Below are 25,980 nucleotides of genomic sequence, written 5' to 3' on the forward strand. Positions count from 1 at the left end.
CTCCTAAGGATGAGAAGCATGGCCAAGTGAACAGCACAGAAAACATGAGGCAAAATCCCTTCTATCAAAAGACTCTTAGAGAGAGGTCAGTCCTAAGAGAGGGTTCAGGGGTGGGAGCCGTGTTCCAGATGCTCCTCCATGGCCAATGACCTCATGGCTATAGCCATTCAAGACCCACATTCTATTCCCTATAGCATCTATGAATTATATTTCAACCACTTCCCTCTTCCCTTTTGGGAACCTATGAGTGTGCTGGGAGGAGCAATTAGTTGTCCCTGAAAACATAAAAGGCAGCTTCTACCAGGACAAGTTACATTCAGGGAATATGGAGAATGAAGTAAAACTGGGGCAGTGGTGGAGGTATTTTGATCAGGAGATGCAGTTCTGACTGTGCTCTGGACTCATATATATGCAGCCTGTCAAGATGAGCTTCATGGATGTGTGATTGTAGGGTTGCTCAAGGATCTGTGCTTAGAAGGTTTAAAGCTCTGTAATGTCATCTTCAAATTCTACATGATTTTTAAACAATGGGCCTGGTAATTGCCTTTTGTGTTAGACCTTACGAATTGTGTAGCTGGTCCTGATCTGTGTCTTCATTGGAAATAGGAAAATTGTTACCTGGGTTCCTTCAAGGTGAGCAAAGTCATTCATACCAATAATTGGTCCAATAATATGGCCATTTACACCAACATTTCCAAATATATCTGCCTCCCTCCATGGGTAGTAACCCTATTGTCCTCTACTTCATGGCACATCTGGTCCACTTAGTACCTATCTTCAAGCTTAGGCATTGACTAACCCACTTTCTCAATCTAGTGAAGCAAAATGTGTAATCAAAATTTAATATTTTTGTGGTGATGCAATGGAAAACTAGAACATCTTTTCAACCATGAGAGATTCAACAGCTTGCCTCTCACCTGAAAACAATTTCTAGATCCTTTTGGATCCATCCACTGGTAAATCTCGGATAAGCTGACTCTGACTGGGCCTGGAGAGGGAGAAGGTAGGAAGGCTATGAGGGAACGTTGCATTCACTTTCTGGGTGCATCATTATGTATCATGTAATGTATACTTTCAACCCTGAAAGAAACATATGAAAAAATAAACAAACAAACAAACAAAAACAGAGAGAATGTTATCATTGGGAGATTTTTCCCAGGCCTCTCCTTCCTCATTTCCACTTGGCGCCCAATGGTTTATCCCCTTTTGTCTTTGGACCTGAGTTTTTTTTTAATTTCTGAATGAGTAAATTAAGACTCTCCTGAAAGAATAGAATCAAAACTCATATTTTACCATCACTAGCAAGACCCAAGGTTCCACCAAGTACTATGTCCAATTTTCTTCTTCCAGAATGACCCCGCAGTCTCCCAACGCACCAGGGAAGATGATAGACACTGTGTCTGGCTTTTGGGGGGCAAGATTTATGTCACTTAATGAGGACCTTTGGATCCACTACTATAACCCCAAACACCAAATGTAGCTTTAGTAATTTTGGTACAAGAGCAAGCACATGGAGAAAAAGTTTTCAACTTGGCAAAACAGAAGCATCCACCAAATTAGGGGAAATATTACTGTCTCTTTATAGGCAAATAGTTCCTCCATTGACTCCACCCAATCTGAGATTCTGGCTCTGTGGTTTAAGAGGGTGTGAACACTTTGTCTTCACAGTTAAAATAAAAGCACCAGCTGGAAGAGTGTCTTTGGAGAACATTTGAGAACTCATCGACTGGTTGAAAAGAAGGTGAGTCTAGCTGAGAAGCAGCCCTGATCACTAGAGTTGTTTGGGCAGTGGGTCCATGGAGTGTACATGGTGTGGGTTCTGGTCCCAGGAAGGAACAGGTTCTGTGCCAGCAGCACAGTAGGGGGGAATGCTGCCAGAGGGTAGTGACAGAGGGTAGGGAGGGGAGTCTGGAGCTTTATTAGTACAACTAGAGGCCTGATGCAAGAAATTTGTGCAAGGGTCTTGGCCCTCGAAAGCCAGACTACCTGCTTTTACTGGCCCTCAAAGCGCCCCGGGGCTGCCTGCCTCAGCCGGCCCTCCCAGCCATGGAGGCTTCCCTCGGGCCTCATAATCCCAGCTTTATCTAGAAGGCAGTCTGAACATCATTTGGTCTAATTAGCATATTATGATTTTATTATTATAGATGTTACATGTCTCATACTGAACAGGATACATTTGTGCTGACTGGTGCACCTTCATGTATTTGCTGCGCTGATAGACACTGAGGGCTGCCTGACAAGCTTTCCTTTTCCCTGGACAAGAAATGAGTGTCCCCAAGGCATGTCTTTAGAGCTTGAGGGCAATTTAGACACCACCCTGTCTTACACCCTCTTTCAACTGAAAAAGAAGCAGAGTTCCAGAGAGTGTGGTGACTCTAGTGGTTGCCCACATCACTAAGGCCAGAGGAAATCTGCACTGCAGTTTGCTGAATCCTTTTCATCATTTAGTAGAGAGAAACTCTATCCTGAGTAAGTGTGACATGTGAGGTGAGGAGGGGGTGTCATGGGTAGAAGTTGGCTATTCTGCAGGGACAATGTATATGAAACCCTCCACTTAATGGACCTAGTTGCAGGCTTCCCAAAAGTGTTCTGTCTGGAAAGAGTGTGGATCTCTTCCACACTCTTGTGGATCAAGAGTGTGCCCTCTCTTGATCTAGCTCTGATTCAATGTAATTTTAGAATCCTGGGTCTGAGCAGACACTGAGAGGAGGCGGATGTGTGCAGTGGTTAGGAGGGAGAGTGGTAATCAGACTGACTTTGAATTTGATGCCCTGCTCTGCCCTATAACTGTTAGCACTGTGACCTTGGGCAAGTGTCTGAGCATTTTCAAGCCACATTAATCTCTTTATTTAAAAAGTTAAATAATAAAAATGAACTTTTTGCAGGCTATTATGGGGGAGTAGGTGAGATAATGTACAAAAAATTATCAGGGTGCTTGTTATAGAATGTCAGCAGTGTTATATTACACACATATCAAATTTTTATTGTTGAAAATGTTAATTTACTCAAAGATAAATGAACAATACAAGGAACTTCCATGTACCTAGACCAAGCTTCCACAATTAAGTGATGCCAATCTTGTTTCATCTCTATACTCACCACTCCCCAGCCACCCCACATTATTTTGAAGCAAATATCATTGTTTCATTTTATCAGTAAATATTTGAAACCATTTACAAGTATGACCATAATCAGACTTCAAAAGGCAAATAGGATTTTTTTACAGACTTACCAGTTGCCTTCAGATTCCCCTGATTGTCTCATAATTTAAAAAACTATTTGAAGTTGGATCCAATTAAGATTTAAAAATTGCAGTTGTTTGGTTTCTCTTATCTTTAATTTAATATATAGCTTTCTCACCTTCCCTGTTTCTTTCTGGTAAATTTCTCTGCGTAAGAAGGCTTTTTCCCAAAAGAACAGTGCCGTTTACATTTTATTGATTAACATTCTCACAGTGTCATTTCACCTGCTCTTCTAGTTCCAGTGTTTTGTGGGAAGTTATATTTAAGGAGAAGCTTGATCTGACTCTGGTTTGACTATTTGGTGGGAATACATCATAGGTTCAGCTGTAAACATCTCTCAGAAGCACATAATATTTGGTTGTCTCTCTTTCATTGACACTAATTGATGTTAATTAGGCCTAAATTTTATTAAAGATCAGAAGTGATTGTTAGGTCACCAAGGAGGAATGTACGAGGCCAGACTGGTGAGGGATTAGGCATTTATTGGATCATCCGCACACCAGGTGGCTGAGACTGGATTGCTCCAGCCCCCAGTGACAGGAGTCAAAGGCTTTTTAAGTACTTTTGGAAGGCTTTTTCTGGACAGAGACTTCTCTATGCATGCCAGGAGTGGAGATAATGGAATGTGGTCACCACAAGTGAAATATGGTCTCAGCAAAGGGAATGTCCATAGTGAAATAGCCTGAAAAGCCAGTTCCCAGGGGAGGGGTATTGATTCAATTACTCAATCAAACCTAACAGTGATGATATCAAATCCTATCATTCTTCCCTTAGTTATTAGATGGAAAAATCTTCTAAAAAGAAAGTTCCCTCCAACCATTCTCTCATTTCCATGAAGTACAGTTATATCTGAAAGACAAGATACATGCTCAATTCTTTCCCTTTATTTGTCAATGTTCATTACAAGAAGATGCTTTGCTAGCACACTCCCAAGGGAGCAATTGACTCTTTTAAGCAGAGGGCCTTCTTATGAACTCGTGTGTTTTAAGATATCTGATATATTTTGATTCATTGGAGTTATTATTGATGCTCACATTGCCTCATCAATGTCCAGTTGCATTCTCTTGAGGTTGGCTCTTATGTCCTTTCCATGAGATCCCAGTGATTTTTGAGAGCATCCTGGCTTTCTTGTTGGCAAGAGAGTGAAGGCTCAACTGAAGCATTTTCTGCCTATTCTTAGAATCAGTAGTTTATTTATAAAACCCTAATTTTTTGGTGGCAAATGGCATTTGAAAACCATACTCTAGGCCAGTGATGGCGAACCTTTTGAGCTCGGGGTGTCAGCATTTTGAAAAACCCTAACTTAACTCTGGTTCCATGTCACATATAGAAATTTTTTGATATTTGCAACCATAGTAAAACAAAGATTTATATTTTTGATGTTTATTTTATATCTTTAAATGCCATTTAACAAAGAAAAATCAACCAAAAAAATGAGTTCACGTGTCACCTCTGACATGCGTGTCATAGGTTCGCCATCACTGCTCTAGGCACTAAAGGGGGTAGGGGTCATTATCACTGGGCTCATTATTATCTCTATGCCTTTTCAATGGACTTCAAAACTGCGCACACACACACACACACAGACACACATACATGCACACACAAGAATAGGATTTTTGAAAACAATTTTTTTTCAGGTTATTTTTTTATTAAACTTAAGTTAATAACACTAAAGATGGACAATGAAATTATTGCTTTTTTAAGTGTCTTGGACCAATTCCTTATAGGGTCCTTCCACCCAACAATATACAATTAAATTTGTTTGCCATTTCATTTTGGTTTCAGTATTTTGAAATATAATTTTTTGTATAATTATGTAAGCTACCTACATGGTCTCAAGATCAAATCTATGAAATCTTAGTGTAACCAAGAAATCCAGTTTCCAGCTTCTGTCCTTGTTCCCTCCACCCTGCTTCTCCCATCTCCCTGTAAGTAAATTTTTGTTGGTTTAGTTTTCAGAGTATCATGCTATTGCCTTTTCATATATATGGAAGATATATGTCTTATATTTTACTAGGTGTACCAGTTAATAATGCAGATTTTGTAATCATAGAAAGCATGATAATTTCAAGAGAAACATCTAACATGCTTTATTCAAAGTAATTTCCATCGCTAGCTACACATTTCTCCCATCTTTCAGGTAATTTGTGGATACTGCCCCAATAGAACTTTTCTTATTTTGAGGCAAACCATTCAGGGACCCAAGTTTCCACTTCTTCATACGTTTTGAAGTGCTGCTCAGAAAGTGCATGTGCCATCGATCAGATCAAGTGGTAATCTGAAGAAGCAAGGTCTGGTGAATACAGCAGGTGGGTTAATACTTCCCAGGCAAGATCTTTTAACGTGTCTTTAACTGGTTTTGAAGTGTGTGATGGTGCATCATCACGAAGCACAATTACTTTGCCATGTCTTCTGAAACATTTTGGTCATTTCACGACCAAAGCGTGGTTCAATTGATTATTTGTTGTTGGTAGTGATCAATATTAACAGTTTCATCTGGCTTTAGAAGCTCATAATACACCACACCTTCCTGATCCCACCAAATGCCATGCATTGTCTTCTTTCTGAAGCGATTTGGCCTTGCAGTCAATGTTGATGGTTGACCTGGATCAACCCATGATTTTGTGTGTTTGAGATTCTCAAAATAAATCCACTTTTCATCGCCAGTCACAATTCGATGCAAAAAAATCTTTCTTTTGTGCTGTTGAAACATTTTACTGATGACTTTTCAGTTTTCCATTTGTCTTTCATTCAGTTGATGTGGCAACCATTTTCCTTCCTTTAAAATCTTTCCCATTGCCTGTAAATGATCAGAGATTGTTTTCTGAGCAACGTTTAATCTTTCTGTAAGTTGTTTTTGAGCTTGACATGCATCTTCATCCAATAATGCTTGTGATTGGTGGTCTTCAAACTTTTTCGGTTGACTTGGATGTTCTTTGTCTTTCACATCAAAATCATCACTTTTAAAGCACTTAAACCAGCATTCACAAGTATCTTGAGATGGAGAATGTTCACCCTAAGCTTCCCAAAGTATACGATAACTTTTTCTTCAAAATAAAGTAATGAATTAAAACTTCCTGCAAATGCTCTTTTTTGGCACAAAATCTGATATTTTTAAGCGTAGAAATATCTATAGTGTTAACACCTTCAGAAAATTTGACATATGAAGTTTTGAAACTTGTTGTCAATACAACAAAATAGCATACATATCAAATCGCATATATATCAACATATGTGTAACTCCATCTATTGAAAAAAATCTGCATTGTTAACCACTACACTTAGTATATATGTAGTTCTTATTCCTCCTTATTATAAAAATGGTAGGTCAACTCTACATTATTTTCTTCACTTTTTTCCCTCTTAATGATGTGTCCTGGAGAACTCTCCATGCTTGTATAGAGAGAGCATTCCTTTTCACAGTTGGACAGTCCTTCACTGTGTGAATATATCTTAGGTAATTAAACCAGTCCCTACTGATGGCCATTCGAAAGGTTTTTGTTCTTTTGCTAGTACAAATAATGGTGCAATAAATAGCATTCTGTGTCATTTTTCTGCATTGTTGTCAGTGTACTTAAGGGATAAATATTAAAATGGAGGATTGACAATGAATGAGAAAATGCATATGTACTTTTGCAGGACAATGATGAATTCCCTTCTGTAGGGTTTAGACTGTTTTTCCATTCTCACCAACCATGCAGGAGAGGACCTGCTTCTCTCATACCTTTACCAACAGATTATGCTAGCAAACCTTCAGACTTTTGCCAAACCTGGGGGTGTCAAATAGTATCTCACCTCAGAAATTGAGGTATGATTTAATTAATATTTTTAGTAATTTTATTTTTGTGTTTTGATTTTTTTTCTCTGAGTGTATGTTAATGTCTTTTGATATATTCAAGGTCCATTTAAATTCATTTTTCTCTGAATATTTATTCCCACATCTTGCTCCATTTTCTATCAAGTTTCTGGTATTTGGTTTCTGTACTTTTTAATTTTCTGTGTAAAACAGGAACATTTACCTCTTTGCTGTAAGCTTAAAAATATTACTGTCCCTAATTTGACATTTTTGCTTTAATTTTTCAAAGGTGTCTTTTGTCCCACATTATCTGTGATATTTTAATGTAATCACACTTGTTCATCCTTCTCTTTACTCTATTTCAAATCTTAGAAATATATTCCTTACCTCCAGGTTACAAATAAGTTACCCATGTTTTTTTTTCCCCTTTTATTTATATGTTTGTTTGGGTGTTTGTTTGTTTGATTGTTTGTTTTTAACATTTAAACTTCTAATCTGTTTGCAATTTGAATGGCATGAGGCAATGGATGCAATTTTATCATTTTTCTATATGGTTATACAGTTATCCCAAAGTTGCTTTATCACAACATCTTTAGCCCCTTTGATGTGGTATGCTGTCTTATTGAATCTAACTGTAACATAGTGTCATTGAATTGAATATAAATGAATAAGGTATGATTCATTTGGTCTGTTTCTGAATTTTCTGTTTTTGGTTCCCTGTTATCTCTATTGGTACAATATCATGCTTCTGTAATCATAGAAATTATAATGCTTGACTCATTGTAGAGCTAGACTTTCTTCCTTGTACTTTTTCTCAAGGGTGCTGAATTACTTTCTTTTTTTCTTTATTGAAATAAATTTTATAATCCACCATTTAACTTCATAATACACTATTTTTTCACCTGCATGAAAAAAAATGGTGATGACAAAAATTTAAATTTACAATTATATAAAACTATAGGCCAGGTGCACAAAAATTTGTGCACTCAGGGGGGAAAGGGGGTCTCACAGCCAGGTCTGTGCCCTCTCGCAGTCTGGGACCCCTCAGGGGATGACCACCTGCTGGCTTAGGCCCACTCCCTGAGGGATTGGGCCTAAGATGGCAATCAGACATCCCTCTGGCAGCCTGGCAGCCCTCAGGGGATGTCCACTTGCCAGCAGGGAGCAGGCCTAAACTGCAGTTGGACATCCTTAGCACTGCTGAAGAGGCAAGAGAGGCTCCCACCACCACCGCTGTACTGGCAGCCATCAGCCTGGCTTGTGGCTGAGCAGAGCTCCTCCCATGTGAGAGTGCCCTGACCACCAGAGGGCAGCTCCTGCATTGAGTCTCTTCCCCCTGGTGGTCAGTGTGTGTCATAATGACCAGTCATTCCCAGTTGTTCTGCTGTTAGGGTCAGTTTGCATATTACCTTTTTACTATATAGGATAGAGGCCTGGTGCACAGGTGGGGGCCAGCTGGTTTGCCCTGAAGGGTGTCCTGGATCAGGGTGAGGGTCCCACTTGGGTGCCTGGCCAGCCTGCTTTAGCTCTGAGGCTCGGCTCCAGCTCTGAGACCTCGGCTGCTGAAAGCAGGTATCTGGGTTTGTTTAGCTTCTATAATTGCAACATTGTTTCTTAGAGTGCAGCTCAGATACTGGCAGCGGCAGGTGGGGAACCTTGGCTTCCTCCATTACAGGAGCAAGCAAGCCTCCTGTTCGCTTCTGCTGCCTGGCTGCTGGCCGCCATCTTGGTTGGCAGTTAATTTGCATATTGCCCTGATTAGCCAATGGGAAGCGTGTCAGAGGTATGGTTAATTACCATGTTTGTCTATTATTAGATAGGATAATGTTAGAGAAGTATCGACTTTTTCTTCATCCCAAATCTTTATAACTCCTTATTTTAACAGTATAATCTACTCTTTCTCAGGTACAGGGAAAAGGCGATGATAAAAATTTAAATTTATAGTTATATAAGATTATGTCAGATAATTATCTATTAATTGCAATGTATAAAATGCTTTAAACATGGATCAGTTTTGAATTTGGTCAAATGTCTTGACTGCACTATTTAATTTTCTACTTCATGTATACTAATGAAAGGGTAATATGCTAATTAGACCCGATCAACCCGACATCTTCTGGACATCCAACTTCCTTCCTGACAAAGCCACAGTGGTGGGGGCCAAGGCAGAGGCCATTAGGGGTTATCAGGCCAGCAGAGGAGCAGTTAGGGGCAATCAGGCAGGCAGGCAGAGTGGTTAGTGGCAATCAGGCAGGCAGACAGGCAAGTGGTTAGGAGCCAGCAGTCCTGGATTGCCAGTTTAGGCCCAATCCTGGACTGAAGGACTCTCCCCACACCCATGCACAAATTTTGTGCACTGGGCCTCTCATCTCTTAATAAGATGTTTTGAAACAACAAATTTTGGTATGAATATTTCCAAATGAGACACGTCTGCAGCTTTATTTATTGGTCAAATCTCTGTTAGCCTTTAGGATCAATATCACACTTGATTCAGAGAAAGAATTGAAAGATTTCCCTCTTTTTTGTATGAACAGGAATAACTCAAATAACATCGAGATGATCAGCTTATAGAGGTTTAAGTGAGTTCTCCTATGAAAGCACCTGGACCTTGTACTCTTTCATGAGAAAACTCTGCTTTTTTATTTCCTCCAGATGAGTAATAGACGATTATAAATTTTCAGGGAGGGAAAGAACAAAGAAAAGAGGTTTGGGAATGTTCGCACTTACCTAAGTACCCTTTCCCTTTCTCCTTCCCTTCCTTAAGGTCTTGTTGGTACCTGTACCCCGTAGCCTCTTGAAAGAAGATGGCTGGTTTTCAGGACAACACTCTTAAAATTGTTCTGGTGGGGAAAACCGGAAATGGAAAAAGTGCAACAGCAAACTCCATCCTTGGGAGAAACGAATTTGTATCTAAAATTTCTGCCCATGCTGTTACCAAGGGCTGTCAGAAAGCAGAGCGACAATGGGAGGGGAGAAACCTTCTTGTTGTGGACACCCCAGGGCTCTTTGACACCAAGGAGACACTGGAGACCACCTGTGAGGAAATCAGCAAGTGTGTCCTCCAGTCTTCCCCGGGGCCCCATGCCATCATCCTAGTTCTACAGCTGGGCCGCTACACGGAGGAGGAGCAGAATACAGTTGAATTGATCAAGGAACTCTTTGGCAAGTCAGCCATGAACCACATGATCGTTTTGTTCACTCGCAAAGATAATCTGGGTGATCAGACACTGGATGAGTTTTTAAATGAGGCAGGAAACCTGCAAAGCATCGTCCAGGAGTGTGGGAATCGGTGCTGTGCCTTCAATAACCTTCAAAGTATAGAGAATACTGAGAAGGAAGCTCAACTGCAGGAACTGGTGGATCTGATAGAGAAAGTGGTGCAGGAGAACGGAGGGTCTCACTTTTCTGCTCCCATCTATGAGCATGTAATGGAGCAACTGCAACATAAGATAGAGGACTTGAAGAGAAAATATAAAGATGAATTAGATAAGGGAACTAAATCAGTTGAAAAGAAATGTGCTGAGGGGAAAATATCACAGCAAGACAAGCAGGAGATAAAAGAAAAGCTATCAGAGACCTATAATGAAAAAATCAAAAATATTAGGGAAGAAGCTGAAAGAAATATATTTCAAGATGTTATAAATATGGTTAGGCATACAATTTCAAGAATATGGAATAAGTTTTGGAAATAGTGTAAATTTTATTTTTGTTTCTTAATTTACTATGATTTATTACCATGGTTAATTATATTTTCCAAAGATGACTACAACAAACTATCCCACCCATTTTTTTCTTATAATCAGTTTGTTTTTTTCTTCTGGTGAATTATAGGGCCTGTCCTCTACCTTGAAATTCAATGGGCTTTGTGGCTGCTTTGACAACTAGAATGTGATTGTGACTTTAAAAGTGAGATAGGAAAAATGCCTCTTTGCTCCCTAGGGTTTGTGGGCTTGGCACTTGGCCACCATGTGGGGAGGAAGCCCAGGTTGCCCATCGAGAAGCCACATGAAGAGGACTTGGAGTCACTGGCCCACTCCCCTGGCTGGTCTTTCATCTCCAGCAGAACCAACTTGCCAGCTGTGCAAGTGAGGCAACATGGACCCAGATTCTTCAGCTGCCAACTGAGCCACCTCAGATGAAGCAGCAAAGAGCAAAGATGGGCCACCCTCACTGCATCCTGCCCAGATTGCAGATTCATGAGAAAAATAAAGAGTGTTGTTGGTTTAAACCACTAGGCTTTGGGATGGTTTGTTATGCTGTGATAGTAACCGCCACCATCTTCCCGGCTCACTCACCACCAATACCCACAAGGCTAACAAATGGAAGAAGTTACACAATTGGCATAATCAGGCAGTAATATATTATGAAGAGTTCACAGACTCAATTTAGGAAACTGAAAATGAGAAATACTGCCTGTGTCAATTGTTAGCACCACCGGTGATGCACATTTTTCAGTCCACGTCTGAGCACCTTGTTAATGAAGTAGCAGGCTTCTCCAGCAAGATGGTTCTGTGGTCCCTGTGAGGCAGGATACTAAAAAGCAGGAAATTTCCTGTATGAATGCAATAGGGAAACTGAGATGAGAAATGTAACTGTATTGGTGGCTTGCATCCTTGCTTGTTAATCACAAGACCTTATCTTCCCCAACCAAGGGCATTTGAGAGCAAATGGTTTATGTAGTTAGCTATGTATTCTCTCCTCCCTAGCCAGAGAATACATAGCTTAAATCACTCTGGTTCGGGAAGTAGAACACCAAGACCCAATTCATGCCATTTGTGCCAGCTAAACCCAAGGGCAGATTATGTCGGGGGAAAGTAACAAAAACCACATTAAAACCAGACACAACTAAGATAAAATAAGACAGTAAAACAGACCAAAGAATAATCCAAAACTCCCCTATACACTTATCTTCATGCATCAGCACATTAAAAATGCACCTGGGCCCTAACCGGTTTGGCTCAGTGGATAGAGCATCGGCCTGCGGACTCAAGGGTCCCAGGTTTGATTCCGGTCAAAGGCATGTACCTTGGTTGTGGGCACATCCCCAGTAGGGAGTGTGCAGGAGGCAGCTGATCGATGTTTCTAACTCTCTATCCCTCTCCCTTCCTCTCTGTAAAAAAATCAATAAAATATATTTTAAAAGAATGCACCTGGACAATTGATTAGAGGGGGGAAAAAGTCATCAGGACAAAAATTTGCCCTAGCACAGGCCCATGCCCTGTACCAGGCATGAACTTTTTATTTCTTCCTAAAATCTATAGAACCCACTAAGGGACATGCAACCAGGGGAGCAGTGAGTAGTGGCAGCTGCACCCAACCTCAGCCCCTGATCTTGTCTTCAAGGCCCCCTTTTCCCTGACTTCCCAGTGAGCTGAAGCAGTCCCACCTTGACTCACTTCTTTCCTATAACATTTCTAGGGAGCCAAAGCAGCCCTACCTCGGCTCTCTCCTCTTGTGTCTTCTACCCTAAACACTCTTTTGTTTCACTGTCTCCAGCTTTAATAAACATCCTCTGTCCTGCACCAAGTCAAGAACTCACACACTATGGGCCAGTCCCTGTCTGGTAACACACAGATATTTGGAAGTTGCTAAAATATCTTGTTGATTTTCTCTCTTTTCTTTTTTAGGTGCCATCCAAAAAATGTCCCTGACTATAACTTAATAATCTCTACTGTGTTAAATATATTTCATTTGCATCTGTAGGTCCACACTTTGTCCTCTTTCAACCTAGATCCTTGCCTTAGGAGGCTGATCTATGTGGATCATATTGTTACCAAACTCAAGGGCCTCTCCACTTGGGGTGTCCTATTCCAGAAGGAGAAATGGTTGTCACAGGGTAATTTTATTTACTTGTAGCAAGTTAAGGAGACGGGGATTCATATCAAACACTCTGTCTCCCCAAATGGAGAGGCTTAGCCATTCTTTACACTATTTGGTCAATTATACCTTTCTTTCTTTCGTTCTTTTGTTCTTTCTTTCTTTCTTTCTTTCTTTCTTTCTTTCTTTCTTTCTTTTCCTTCCTTCCTTCCTTCCTTCCTTCCTCCCTTCCTTCCTTCCTTCCTTCCTTCCTTCCTTCCTTCCTTCCTTCCTTCCTTCCTTCCTTCCTTTCTTTCTTTCTTTCTTTCTTTCTTTCTTTCTTTCTTTCTTTCTTTCTTTCTTTCTTTTCTGTTGGCTACAATTGTCCTGTTGAGTTGTTGTCAAGCTCATCCTGTTTCCAGCTGGCCTCATAAATTTTAACTTTAACAAGAGTAGCATTTAGTAATAATGGCCCATACCTTGAGACCCTTGTCCAATTTAACAAATGAGTGGGATCTCTGGCTCTCTGACTTATGCTTGACTTCTGCCAATGAGAGGTCCAAACAAGAGATCTTTTCTGGGTAGAAAAGCAAGGCCTGGGTATTTGTTCTTGTGCCTCTCTCCTTGCAAGTTAATCCCTGACGAGCTGCAACCCTAAATTGAAGATCACACCTTCTCTAAGGTGTGGGTTCCATTTTACATTCACCCCCTTAGGATTAGTATGTAATTTCCTTGCTATTGCAAGCAGTCTCTCCTGTACACAGCTTGTAGGAAATCTTGCACTTGACTCCCCCAATTCCTTAATTTGAGTGGGCCATCTCTGCTGCTAGAATCCTGATTGAGAAATCTTAATGATAATCACTCTCTTTTGTCTTTCAGAAATGCCCTAATCTTTATTCTTGTTTCTTTTAAAAATTCCCTCTGGTGTTTCTGACACCAGAATATCTCTCCTGACAGCTGAAATCTCTGTCACTGTTTGAGCAGAATGTTTTGTGTTCATACCTGGTGAGCCTGCCAATGTACCATCTTTGCTAAATCACATGGGAATACCAGTCAGTGCTCTGAGTGATCTGTCCCCCAGTGCAGGGCATTTTCTAAGTCAATGGATCGGGTCATGGGGTTCTAGGTGGAAAAAGATGCCCCTGATTTTAGGAATTGGTGTCTTGAATTGTGTTTTCTCTTGCATGTGATTGTATTGTTGCTATGGCATCTGAGAGAGCAGCCCTCAAATGAGCCATGTGCATGCTAGTAAAGTCCCTTGCTGACCGCTCAGGGCACACTGCAGAAGGGGGGAGGGGCATATTAAATTATAGGAGCTGGTCACCAGGAATGTTGTGTTGGTGACAGATGGGACAATGCTCTCAAATCTGGGATATTCCTACTGAATTCTAAAATGTGGCACAGCACTCTTCAGAGGAACTCTAATAGGGATGAACTTGACCTGAACCATGACTGATAAGTTTATCCAGTTACAAAGAAGAAATCAACATGTAATTTACCAAACTGAGTATAGAAGCCTCCCCTAGGAGAGGCAGAGCTTTGTAAATTATTCCCCTGTCTCCTTTACTGGTCTCAAGTGAAAATAGAACTTTTTCTCCCACCAGGACTATGTTCCTTTGAACGCATTGTGTTCTGCTACACTGTGTAAGGTCATGGAGAAGATGTGACCTCCAGTTGACCCGAAGGCTGGGCCAAGGCAATTGGAGGCTGACCCCAACCCTATTTGGAATGTGCATTCAGCTTGCCCTTTCCCTTCCCAGGAGCTGCCTCAAGGACATAGCCTGAAGCTAGTCATGTGTTGCTGAGACCAGTGGGATGTTGTAAGTGACTAGGCCCAGCTAAGACCTCTATATAAACTTTTCAGATCTGGCAGGCAGGTGCAGAGAATGTTTGTCTTCAGTCCTCAAGATGTCCCTGGCCTATGAAACTGCTACCTATGCTACCTACCCATCTACAGTGGTCCGCCTCTTTCTTAGGTGTCTCCCTGCCCTCCGTATGATGGTTGCTTTCAGATTACTCCTGGGAGATTTCGAACCAACATATGCTTTTATTTAAGTACTAGAGGCCTGGTGCACAAAAATTTGTGCACTCGGTGGGGGAGGGGAGTCCCTCAGCCCGTCCTATGCCCTCTCCCAGTCTGGGACCCCTCAGGAGATAACGACTTGCTGGCTTAGGCCTGCTCCCGGGTGGCAGAGGGCAGGCCCAATCCCTAGGTGCAGCCCCTGGTCGGGCTCAGAGAAGGGCTGATTGGGGAGTTGGGGCGCCGCCCCCTGTCATGCATAGAGCAGAGCAGATCGGGAGGTTGTGATGCCACCCTCAGTCACTCTCAGGGTAGGGCCGATTGGGGGGTTGGGGCACCGCCCCCTGTCACACTCAAGGCAGGGTCGATGGGGAGGTTGTGTCACCACCCCCTGTCACTCACAGAGCAGGGCCCATCAGGGGTGTTGGGGCTCTGTACCCTGTCACGCACAGAGCAGGGTCAATCAGGGGGTTGGGGAGCTCCCCCTTGTCATGCACAGAGCAGAGCGGATCAGGGGATTGAGGAGCTCCCCCCTCTCACTCACAGAGTAGGGCCGATAGGGGAGTTGGGGCACCGCCCCCTGTCACACACAGAGGAGGGCGGATCAGGGGGTTGGGGTGCCACACCCTGTCACACTCAGGGCAGGGCCAATGGGAGGTTATGACTCTATCCCGTCACACACAGAGTAGGGCCCGTGGGGGGCGGTTGGGACGCCACCCTCTGTCACCCACAGAACAGGGCCGATCAGGGGGCTGGGGTGCTGCCACTGTTAAACTCAGGGCAGGGCTGATGAGGAGGTTATGGCTGTACCCTGTCACACACAGAGCAGGGCCCGTGGGGGGGGGAGGTTTGAGGCGTTGCACCCTGTCATGCACAGAGCAGGGCCGATCAGAAGGTTGGGGGGCCGCACCCTGTCACACAAAGAGCTGCAGGGCGATCAGGGGGTTGGGGAGTTCCCCCCTATCAGGCACAGAGCAGGGCTGATCAGGGGGTTGGGGCGCCTTCCCCTGTCACAAACAGAGCAGGGAAGATAGGGAGGTTGTGGCCCCGCCCCCTGTCACACACAGAGCCACAGGGCGATCAGGGGGTTTGGGCACTGCCCCCTGTCATGCTGATCCCAGTACCGGGAGGCCTCGCAGCTCCGCTGATTCCGGTGCTGGGAGGCATATTACCCTTTTACTATATAGGATAGAGGCCTGGTGCATGGGTGGGGGCTGGCTGGTTTGCACTGAAGGGTGTCCTGGATCAGGGTGGGGGTCCCCACTGGGGTGCCTGGCCAGTCTGGGTGAGGGGCTGAGGGCTGTTTTCAGGCTGGCAGGTGACTGAAACTCCCAACTGCTCCTTTCTTTCTTTCTTTCTTTTTTTTTATTCTGGGCCAGCTTTAGCTCTGAGGCTTGGCTCCAGCTCTGAGGCTTCCACTGCTGAAAGCAGGTATCTGGTTTGTTTGGGTTCTATAATCGAAACAGTGTTTCAACTCCAGCTCTGAGATCCCGGCTGGCTGAAAGCAGGTTTCTGGGGTTTTGTTTAGCTTCTATATTTGTAACAATGTGTCAAACTGCAAGCTCAGAGGCCAGCAGCGGCAGGCGAGAAACGATGGAGTCCTCCGTCACTGAAGAAAGCAAGCCTCATGTTCGCTTCAAGCTGCCTGGCTGCCGGCCGCCATCCTTGCTGGCAGTTAATTTGCATATCGCCCTGATTAGCCAATGGGAAGGATAGCAGAGGTACGGCTAATTACCATGTTTCTCTTTTATTAGATAGGATTTATTTATTTATTTATATTTATTTCTGGGATGAGTACAGTAACTAAATTTATTTTTCTTATTTTTTTTCCTTTTTATTGAATTTATTGGGGGTAACACTGGTTAACAAAATTACGTAGGGTTCAGGTGCACAATTCTAAAACACATCATCTCTACACTCTATTGTGTGTGCACTATCCAATAGAGTGTACAAGTCAGGTCTCTTTCCATCACCATGTATCTCCCATTCTCCACCTCCCTGCACACACCTACTCACCTCATTGTTGTCCTTGTCCATATTTTTTCTTATTTTTTTCTTTTTTACTCATTTCCTTTGGTCCCCACCCCCTTCAGAGCTGTCAGCCTGCTCTTTATCTCTGAGTCTGTCTCTCAAAAAACATATGCTTTTAAAAGAGCAGTCTCATCTATGTTTTTAGGCAAATATAAAAAATGGAGTATCTAAGACAATGGTTTTCAAGATCTTTCTTCCTATTAAAAAGCATCTTGTGTTTCTAAAACTTTTCCTAAATTGGGATTAGGGATTAACAAATTTCCATGTTGGAGAAAATCATCATCATCTCCTCCTCCACAGAGGTCTGAGACCTCAGCTCAGAGTCTAGGTCTCAGCCACTCATATACATGTTCACATCAAGGAATGATTTTTGGTGCATATATGTGCACAGCACACAAGTGGTTGGTGTGGCTTTGGTGGCAAGGTAAGTGGGATGGCAGGGCTACAGGGCATTAGAAAATGGACAGAGTCACTACCTAGGTTGTGGTGACGGTTTCCAGGTACAGTATATGCAGTATATGTCTAAAACACTTATTGAAATCTTTTTTTCCATTTTAAATAGGGTGATTTGTCTTTCATTAATGGATTGCAAGAGTTCTTTATACATCGTGTTCTTTGGCAGGTTTTTATCAAATTCTAGAGGTCCAGTGCACAAAATTCTCACATTCGGGGGAGGGGGAGTACCTCAGCCAGGCCTGCGCCCTCTCACAGTCTGGGACTCCTCGCTCCTTATTGCCCTCCTGCTCACTGCTCCTTACCGCTTGGCTCCCTGCTCCTTAATGCTTCCACGAAGGTGGGAGAGGCTCTCGCCACCCACCACTGCTGTGCTAACCAACTGTGAGCCAGCTTCAGGCTCAGCTGCACTACCCCTGTGGGAACACATTGACCATCAGGAGGCAGCTCTTGCATTGAGCATCGGCCCTCTGGTGGTCAGTGTGCTTCATAGCAACCAGTCACTCCTCTGTTCATTCAATTTGCATATTAGGCTTTATTATATAGAATATTTACAGGTTCTTTATCAGATATGTGATTTGTTAGTATTTCTCCCATTTTTTCTTTATTGCTTATGATCCATTTTGCAAATATTTTTCATTTTCCTAATATGTATATATTTTTTCCTAGATAGCAATTTTATATAATTTACTAGAGGCCTGGTGCACAAAAATTTGTGCACTCGGGGGGAAGGGGGGTCCCTCAGCCTGGCCTGTGCCCTCTCGCAGTCTGGGACCCCTCGGGAGATAATGCCCTGCTGGCTTAGGCCTGCTCCCGGGTGGCAGAGGGCAGGCTCAATCCCTAGGTGCAGCCCCTGGTCGGGCTCAGAGCAGGGCTGATTGGGGTGTTGGGGCACCGCCCCCTGTCATGCACAGAGCAGGGCAGATCAGGAGGTTGTGATGCCACCCCCAGTCATGCTCAGGGTAGGGCCGATTGGGGGGTTGGGGCACCGCCCCCTGTCACACTCAAGGAAGGGTCGATGGGGAGGTTGTGGCGCCACCCCCTGTCACTCACAGAGCAGGGCCAATCTGGGGGTTGGGGCACTGCCCCCTGTCACACACAGAGCAGGGCCCATCAGGGGGGTTGGGGTTCCTTACCCTGTCACACACGGAGCAGGGTCGATCAGGGGGTTGGGACGCCACCACTGTCACACTCAGGGCAGGGCCAATGGGGAGGTTATGGCTCTACCCTGTCACACACAGAGCAGGGCCCATGTGGGGGGGGGGCGGGTTGGGGCGCTACACCCTGTCACACACAGAGCCGCAGGGCGATCAGAGGTTGGGGAGCTCCCCCGTATCAGGCACAGAGCAGGGCTGATCAGGAGGTTGGGGCGCCTTCCCCTGTCACGAACAGAGCAGGGCGGATAGGGAGGTTGTGGCCCCGCCCCCTGTCACACACAGAGCCGCAGGGCGATCAGGGGGTTTGGGCTCTGCCCCCTGTCATGCTGATCCCGGTGCCGGGAGGCCTCTCGGCTCCACTGATCCTGGTGCTGGGAGGCATATTACCCTTTTACTATATAGGATAGAGGCCTGGTGCATGGGTGGGGCTGGCTGGTTTGCCCTGAAGGGTGTCCTGGATCAGGGTGGGGGTCCCCACTGGGGTGCCTGGCCAACCTGGGTGAGGGGATGATGGCTCTTTGAAGCTGGTCACACACCCTTTAGGGTGGGGGTCCCCACTGGGGTGCCTGGCCAGTCTGGGTGAGGGGCTGAGGGCTGTTTTCAGGCTGGCGGGTGACTGAAGCTCCCAACCACTCCTTTTTTTCTTTTTTCTTTTTTTTTTTTTAATTCTGGGCCAGCTTTAGCTCTGAGGCTCTAGCTCTTAGGCCTCCGCTGCTGAAAGTAGGTATCTGGTTTGTTTCGGTTCGAAACAATGTATAACTCCAGCTCTGACTCCAGCTCTGAGATCCCAGCTCGCTGAAAGCTGGTTTATGGGGGTTTTTTTAGCTTCTATATTCGTTACAATGTTTCAAACTGCAGGCTCAGAGGCCTGCAAGGCAGGCGGGGAATGTTGGAGTCCTCTGTCACTGAAGCAAGCAAGCCTCATGTTCAATTTAAGCTGCCTGGCTACCAGCTGCCATCTTGGCTGACAGTTAATTTGCATATCGCCCTGATTAGCCAATGTGAAGGGTAGCGGTCGTATGCCAATTACCATGTTTCTCTTTTATTAAATAGGATATCTTTTAAAAAGTAGAGTAAAGGAGAATTCATGCTCTTTACTTAATGATATTTGAGCTGAGACTTCTCCTGCTTTCAGCTCTTCTGGCTCATTGGATCTCCTGGACTCTCGCTTGCCAACTGCAGATCTCGGGACTTTTCAGATTCTATAATCATGTAAGTCGATTCCTTATTTGTATTCTCTCTCTTTCGATATATATGTATAATATTCTGTGTTTTCTGAAGAGTCCTGACTAATAGCATTAAGAATATTGGGATGATAAAGGAGAGAAGAGATAGCTGGACTAAAATCAATGTTGATGTCTTATGGTTTAGCGTCTATTTCTGTTACTGGGATATTTTTCCCTATCTTCAGATTTCTGAAGGTAACAATTTTGTGGGGTAGCAATTAAAAGTTCAAGTGAGAGATTTTTGTTTTCAGCTTATGCTTTTTAAATTCAGTTTTATATATTATGATTTTTATATTTTTATTTTAATAAATTTATTGTGATGACATTGGTTAATAAAATCTTATCGGTTTTAACTCTACAGTTCTACAATATCTGATCTGAATATTTTGTTGTATGTTCACCAGCAAAAGTCAAGTCTTCTTTCATCACCATATATTTGAACCCCCTTAACCTTTTCTATCTCATCCCACACCACTTCCTCTCTGGTAACCACCATACTGTTGCCTGTGTGTATAAGGTATTTTTTTTATCTTTCTTGTTTTTTCTTTTGTTGCATTCTGTTTTATATCCTACACTAGAGGCCTGGTGCACAAAAATTTGTGCACTCAGGGGGGCGGTCCCTTAGCCTGGCCTGCGCCCATTTGCAGTCCAGGACCCCTTGGGGAATGTCCACCTGTTGACTTAGGCCCAATCCCCGGGGATCAGGCCTAAGCTTGCAGTCAGACATCCTTCTGGCAGCCAGGGAGCCCTCAGGCGATGTCCAAATAAAGGCTTAGGCCCCCAAAGGATCGGGCCTAAACTGTTAGTTGGATATTGTTAGTGCTGCCATGGAGGTTTGAGAGGCTCCTGCCATCACCTCTGCAATGGCCAACCATGAGCCAGCTTCTGGCTGAGTGATACTCCCCATATGGAAGTGCACTGACCACCAGGGGGCAGCTCCTGCATTGAGCGTCTGCCCCTTGGTGGACAGTGCACATCATAGCAACTGGTCATTCTGCCGTTCAGTCAATTTGCATATTAGCCTTTTATTATTATTATATAGGATGTCCCTATTTCCCCCCTTTTGCCCCGTCTACCTAGCTCTTGCCCCCCACTTCTCTCTGGCCATCACCATACTGTTGTCTGTGTCCATGGGTTGTGCATATATTTTCTTTTGCTATTCCTGTCTTTAAATTCACTTCTTTAAATTTTTATTTTCAGATAAGTGCTTATAACTGCACTATTATATATTTTCTATTATATCATTTAGAATTAAGATATTTTTTAATTGAACCCTTGTCAATTTTAGCACAATTTAATAAATTATGCTAGAAGCAATTAGGAGATTTTTCATGTAATGCAGTTACATTTCAATTAATATTTTATTAATTTTTAATTTTTTAATATTTTAATTTGAAATAATCTCATACATGTAAAAAAAACTATAAAATACTACAGCATATTATATGTACCCTTCACCCAATTTTTTAGGTGTTAATAATTTAAACATAACCATTATACAACTAAAAAAATTTGGAATATATTTTTTATAATCTCTTTAATGTTACTTAATTCATTTACTTTGTTTTTGTTAATCTTCACCTAAGGATATTTTCCATTGAATTTTAGAGAGAGTGAAGGGAAAGGGAGAGACACATTGATTGGTTGTCCCTATCATTGAATGATGATAGGGACTGGGGATCAAGCCAGCAACTGAGTTGCATGCCCTTGACTGGAATTGAACCTGGGACCCTTCAGTCCACAGGCTAATGCTCTATCCACTGAACAAAACAGGCTGCAGCTTAATTCATTTACTTTTAATCTTTATGTGTCTTTATATTTAAAGTGGGTTTTGTTTTTGATTCACCTTCATCATTTGTCTTTTAATTGGTGCATTTATGCCACTGACTTTCAGAGGGCTTACTGATAGAGTCACTGCCATATCAGCTACTGTGGCCAGCGAGCGGCCTGGGATCAGATCCAGTCACGGGTGGCAGGCAGGCGGCTTCTGGGGCTGCACACAGGGGCTTGGATGGCGGCTCCCGCTGGTGGCTCGTGCTTTCCCACCCTGCCTGCAGTATGCAAATTAGCCACCATTTTTTGGTGGTTAATTTGCATATCACGCTGATTAGCCAATGGGAGGTGTAGCAAAGGTATGGTCAATTACCATGTTTGTCTATTATTAGATAGAATTCATCTGAAATTATATGGTTGTTGTCCTTTTCTATCTAACTTATTTCACTTAGCATGAAACTCTCAAGATCCATCCATTGGCAATATTTCATCTTTTTTATTGTTGAGTAGTATTCCACTGTATATACTAGTATGTACTACAACTTTATCAATCGCCCATCAGAGAGCACTTAGTTGCTTCCATATCTTGGCTACCATGAATGATGCTGCAAATGAACATATATGTTTTCAGATTTTGGGGGTAGATACCCAGAAAAGGAATTGATGGGTCTCATGGTAGTTCTACATTTAATTTTTGAGGAAACTTCATACTATTTTCCATAGTGGCTGTGCCAGTTCAAATTCCCACCAGCAGTGTATTATGGTTTCTTTTTTTTCTCCACAATCTCCAATAATTGTTATTACTTTTCTTGTTGATAATAGCCATTCTATCAGGTTTGAGGTAGCATCTCATTGTGGTTTTTGATTTGCATTTCTCTCATAGCTAGTGAGGTTGAGAATATTTTCAAATAAATATCTGCAGGCCATTTGGATGTCTTCTTGGGAGGAGGGTCTGTTCTGGCCTTAGCCCATTTTAGAAATTGGATTGTTTGATTGCTTTTGTTGTTGTTGAGTTGTGTATGTTCTTTATATATTTTGGGGTTTTTTTGTTGTTGTTTTTAATATATTTTATTGATTTTTTACAGAGAGGAAGGGAGAGGGATAGAGAGTTAGAAACATCAGTGAGAGAAACATCGATCAGCTGCCTCCTGCACACTCCCTACTGGGGATGTGCCCACAACCAAGGTACATGCCCTTGACCGGAATCAAACCTGGGACCCCTGAGTCTGCAGGCTGATGCTCTATCTACTGAGCCAAGCCAGTTAAGGCTGTATTTTGAATATTAACCCATTATCAGAGGCATTATTGCAAATATCTTATCTCATTTAGTTGTTTGTCTTCCTGTTTTATGATGGTTTCTTTGGCTGTTGCAGAAGTATCTTTAGTTTAATATAGTCTCATTCATTTATTTTTGCTTGTATTTCCCTTGATTTGGGGATCAAATTTATAAAATAATCTCCAAGACCAAGGTTATAAGTTTGGTACTATGTTTTCTTCTATGTATTTATTGTTTAAGTTCTCATATTTAGGCTGTTGATTTTTTTTTTAATTAATTTATATATATGACTATGGGCCCAGTGCATGAATTTGTGCACCTTGAAAGTAACTGTGGCCACAAAGGCTACAGTGGACACAGGAGTCGGTCTCAGCCCATCCACCGTGTCCCTTCCTGGCTCCTCCTACTGGACCATCTGGTCGCCTTTCTGCTGACAGCCCTGCTCGCACCTCCTCCACTCCCACATGCTGATGGCGCTGGCCATGCTCACACACACTGATGGCATGGAGCAATTTGGGGCCATTGCCAGCAGTGGGTGCAAGTGGCAGTTGCTGCCCCAATTGCCCTACAAGTGCAGGGAAGGATGGAGAAGCCCTCAGGTGTGATTGTGGCCAGCAGCAACCCCTTGTGCCTGCTGATGGTGCAGAGCAGTCAGGACCGGCACCAGGTGCTGGCAGCGGTGCAAGTGGAGGCTCAGGTGCCAACTGCGGATATGAGTGGGGCCGGTGCCGGCAGTGGGTGAAAGCAGAGGGTAGGACTGTAGCACATGGGGGCAAAGAATTTTCAATAACCACCAGAGGCTCACCCCCATGATAGTGACCAGCACCCTGCCTTGGTCTGGCAGCCCCCGCTCACCTGCTCCACCATCCTGCTGCAGATATGCCCACCATGTTCCATGCTCTACTGCCTGCTGCTGATGCCCGCCATTTTCCACGTGTGCTCCCTGGTGGTCAGCACATGTCATAGTGACCGGATATTTGGTTGTTCCACCATTTGGTATATTTGCATATTAGAGTTTTTTATATATAGATGACAAGTAGCAGTCTAGTCTAGTTTCATTCTTTTGCATGTGCCTTTCTAGTTTTCCTAACACCATTTATTAAAGAGGATTTCTTTTTTCCATTGTATGTTTTTGGCTCCTTTGTTGAAAATAATTTGTCCATATAAATGTGGGTTTATTTCTGAGCCCTCAATTCTCTTCCATTGGTCAGTGTGTATATATTTCTGCCAATAATACTGTTTTGATTATTGTCACTTTTCAGTAAAATTTGAAGTCAAGGAGTGTGATACCTCTGACTTTATTTCTTTTTTTTCAGCAATCCTTTAGCTATTTGGGTTCTTTTGTGGTTCCACACAAGTTTGATGACTTTTTGTTGTACTTCTTCTTTAAATGTCATTGGATTTTGATGGGGGTTTTCATTAAATCAGTACATTGCTTTGGGGAATATGGACATTGCAAATGGCAAGACTTTGTTGTTGTTTTTTATGGCTGACTAATACTCTCTCTCTCTCTCTCTGAAAGTGCTAATATGCAAATGATCATAATGCATAATGGCTAAGACACTAAACACTGGGGAGAGAGAAATGGGGACCAGCCAGGCACAAATGAGCTTACCGGAGGATTAGGGATGAACCAGGCACAAATGAGCTTGTGAGAGAGGAATGGGGACAAGCCAAGCACAAATAAGCTTGTGATAGAGGAATGGAAACCAGCCAGGCTGCAGCCCGGGAAGAGGAAAAGCCACCAGCCCTGTGGTCCCAGGCACCAGCAGCTGCACCTGTGCCTGCAGCCCAGGAGAGTGACAAGCCACCCGCCCCGCAACCCCGGGCGCCAGTCCCTGCAGCTGCAGCCTGGGTGAAGCCACCCACCCACAGTCTCCTGGGGCCTTGGCCAGCCCGGGTGAAGCCGGCCCAGTCCTGGGTGCCTGCGACCGGCCAGAGGAGGGAACCCTGGGTCCCGAGTGCAGAGCAAGGCAGAAGTGGTTAGGGGCCATCAGGCAGGCAGGCAGGCGAGCAGTAAGGAACCAGCAGTCCCAAATTGCGAGAGGCAGTTGGACATCCCCCAAAGGGGTCCTGGATTAGAGAGTGTGCAGGACTGGCTCAGGGACTCCCCCACCCATACATGAATTTCATGCACTGGGCCTCTAGTTTATATATAATCAGAATTTCTTTATCTATTCACCCATATGTTTCTATGTCTTGGCTATTGCAAATAATGCTGAACTAAAAGAGGAGTGCAGATAAGTGTTTTTGTTTTCTTCAGCTAAATATCCATTAGTAGAATTGCTGAATCATACATATGTCATATGGTAGTCCTATTTTTAAATACTTCCATACTGTTTTTTACAGTGGCTGCACCAATTTAATTCCCACTAACATTGCATATGGTCTCTCTTTTCTTCTCATTCTCGCCAACACATGTTATTTTTTTAACATTAATTATTGAGTTGAGCAGTCTGTATTTTCCTCCTTCTTCTGGGTTTTAAAGATATCCCAAGTCTTGGAATTTATCAAATCTAGGAATTCCTGACAGCAATGATTTTGATCATTTTTCTCAGTAGTATACATTAAGAGTTCACATAATGCACGGTTAATTACAGACACATAAATCAAGTTTAAAGAAATAATAGGTAACAAACACAGTAAATAAATAAGTGCACCACATTACCGTGACCCTGATACTCTAAAGGTGAACCTTAGTATCTACCCATGTATCCATCCAGTTCCTTTTCTGTATGTGTACATACATGCATGGGCACACACACACTCCCAACTGCTGTGGCATGATGGTTCACAGGTTCAACACTTCAAAACTATAGGAGTCATAGTCCAAAAGTTCCACAAAGCCAACAATTCTGGTCTCCCAGAGAAGTACCACCTCACACCTTCACTGTCCTTGTATTCCTCCTTCCAAATTCCATGCCTGGGGCAAGTCCTTGGTTCATCATTGGGAGAATCTGCTCTTGAAATCTTGGATGGTCTTGGCCATCATAGTGCAATGTGCTCCAAGGCTTCTTGCTGGTGCTGACCATCTGTACCAAGTGGCCACTGGTGGTACATTTGAAGTCATAAGCGGGCTTCCCAGGGATGGGGTAAAAGCTGTGGCCACAGGCACTGTTAGAAGAGCACGATGCTTCTTGTGGGGTATGGGGCTGGCATGACCTTGGCTTTTTCCTGGACAGCTGCTCCTCCTCTTTCAAATAAGGG

The 25,980-nt window shown here is 43.3% G+C and overlaps 2 protein-coding genes across 5 annotated transcripts in view; both read left to right on the top strand.

Moving 5' to 3' along the window:
- Window positions 1–1,635: 1,635 nt before the first annotated feature.
- Window positions 1,636–11,269, top strand: LOC132242651 (GTPase IMAP family member 7-like). 4 transcript variants are annotated; one of them, XM_059711578.1, is made up of 2 exons: window positions 1,636–1,741; window positions 9,806–11,269. In XM_059711578.1, the coding sequence occupies exon 2, from the start codon at window positions 9,846–9,848 to the stop codon at window positions 10,731–10,733; it is 888 nt and encodes a 295-aa protein (XP_059567561.1). In that variant the 5' UTR covers window positions 1,636–1,741; window positions 9,806–9,845; the 3' UTR covers window positions 10,734–11,269. The 4 variants fall into 4 exon arrangements, with proteins under 4 accessions (XP_059567561.1, XP_059567560.1, XP_059567563.1 ...); XM_059711577.1 differs by lacking the exon at window positions 1,636–1,741 and adding an exon at window positions 2,341–2,469; XM_059711580.1 differs by lacking the exon at window positions 1,636–1,741 and adding an exon at window positions 2,381–2,487.
- Window positions 1,655–25,980, top strand: part of LOC132242654 (GTPase IMAP family member 7-like) — a 178,865-nt gene continuing 154,539 nt past the window's right edge. Inside the window, exon 1 of the mRNA XM_059711582.1 lies at window positions 1,655–1,741. The gene's annotated coding sequence lies outside the window, so the exon portion shown is untranslated. The remainder of the gene's footprint in view (window positions 1,742–25,980) is intronic.

The sequence above is a fragment of the Myotis daubentonii genome, chromosome 10 (assembly GCF_963259705.1).
Source record: "Myotis daubentonii chromosome 10, mMyoDau2.1, whole genome shotgun sequence".
Classification (NCBI taxonomy): Eukaryota; Metazoa; Chordata; class Mammalia; order Chiroptera; family Vespertilionidae; genus Myotis; species Myotis daubentonii.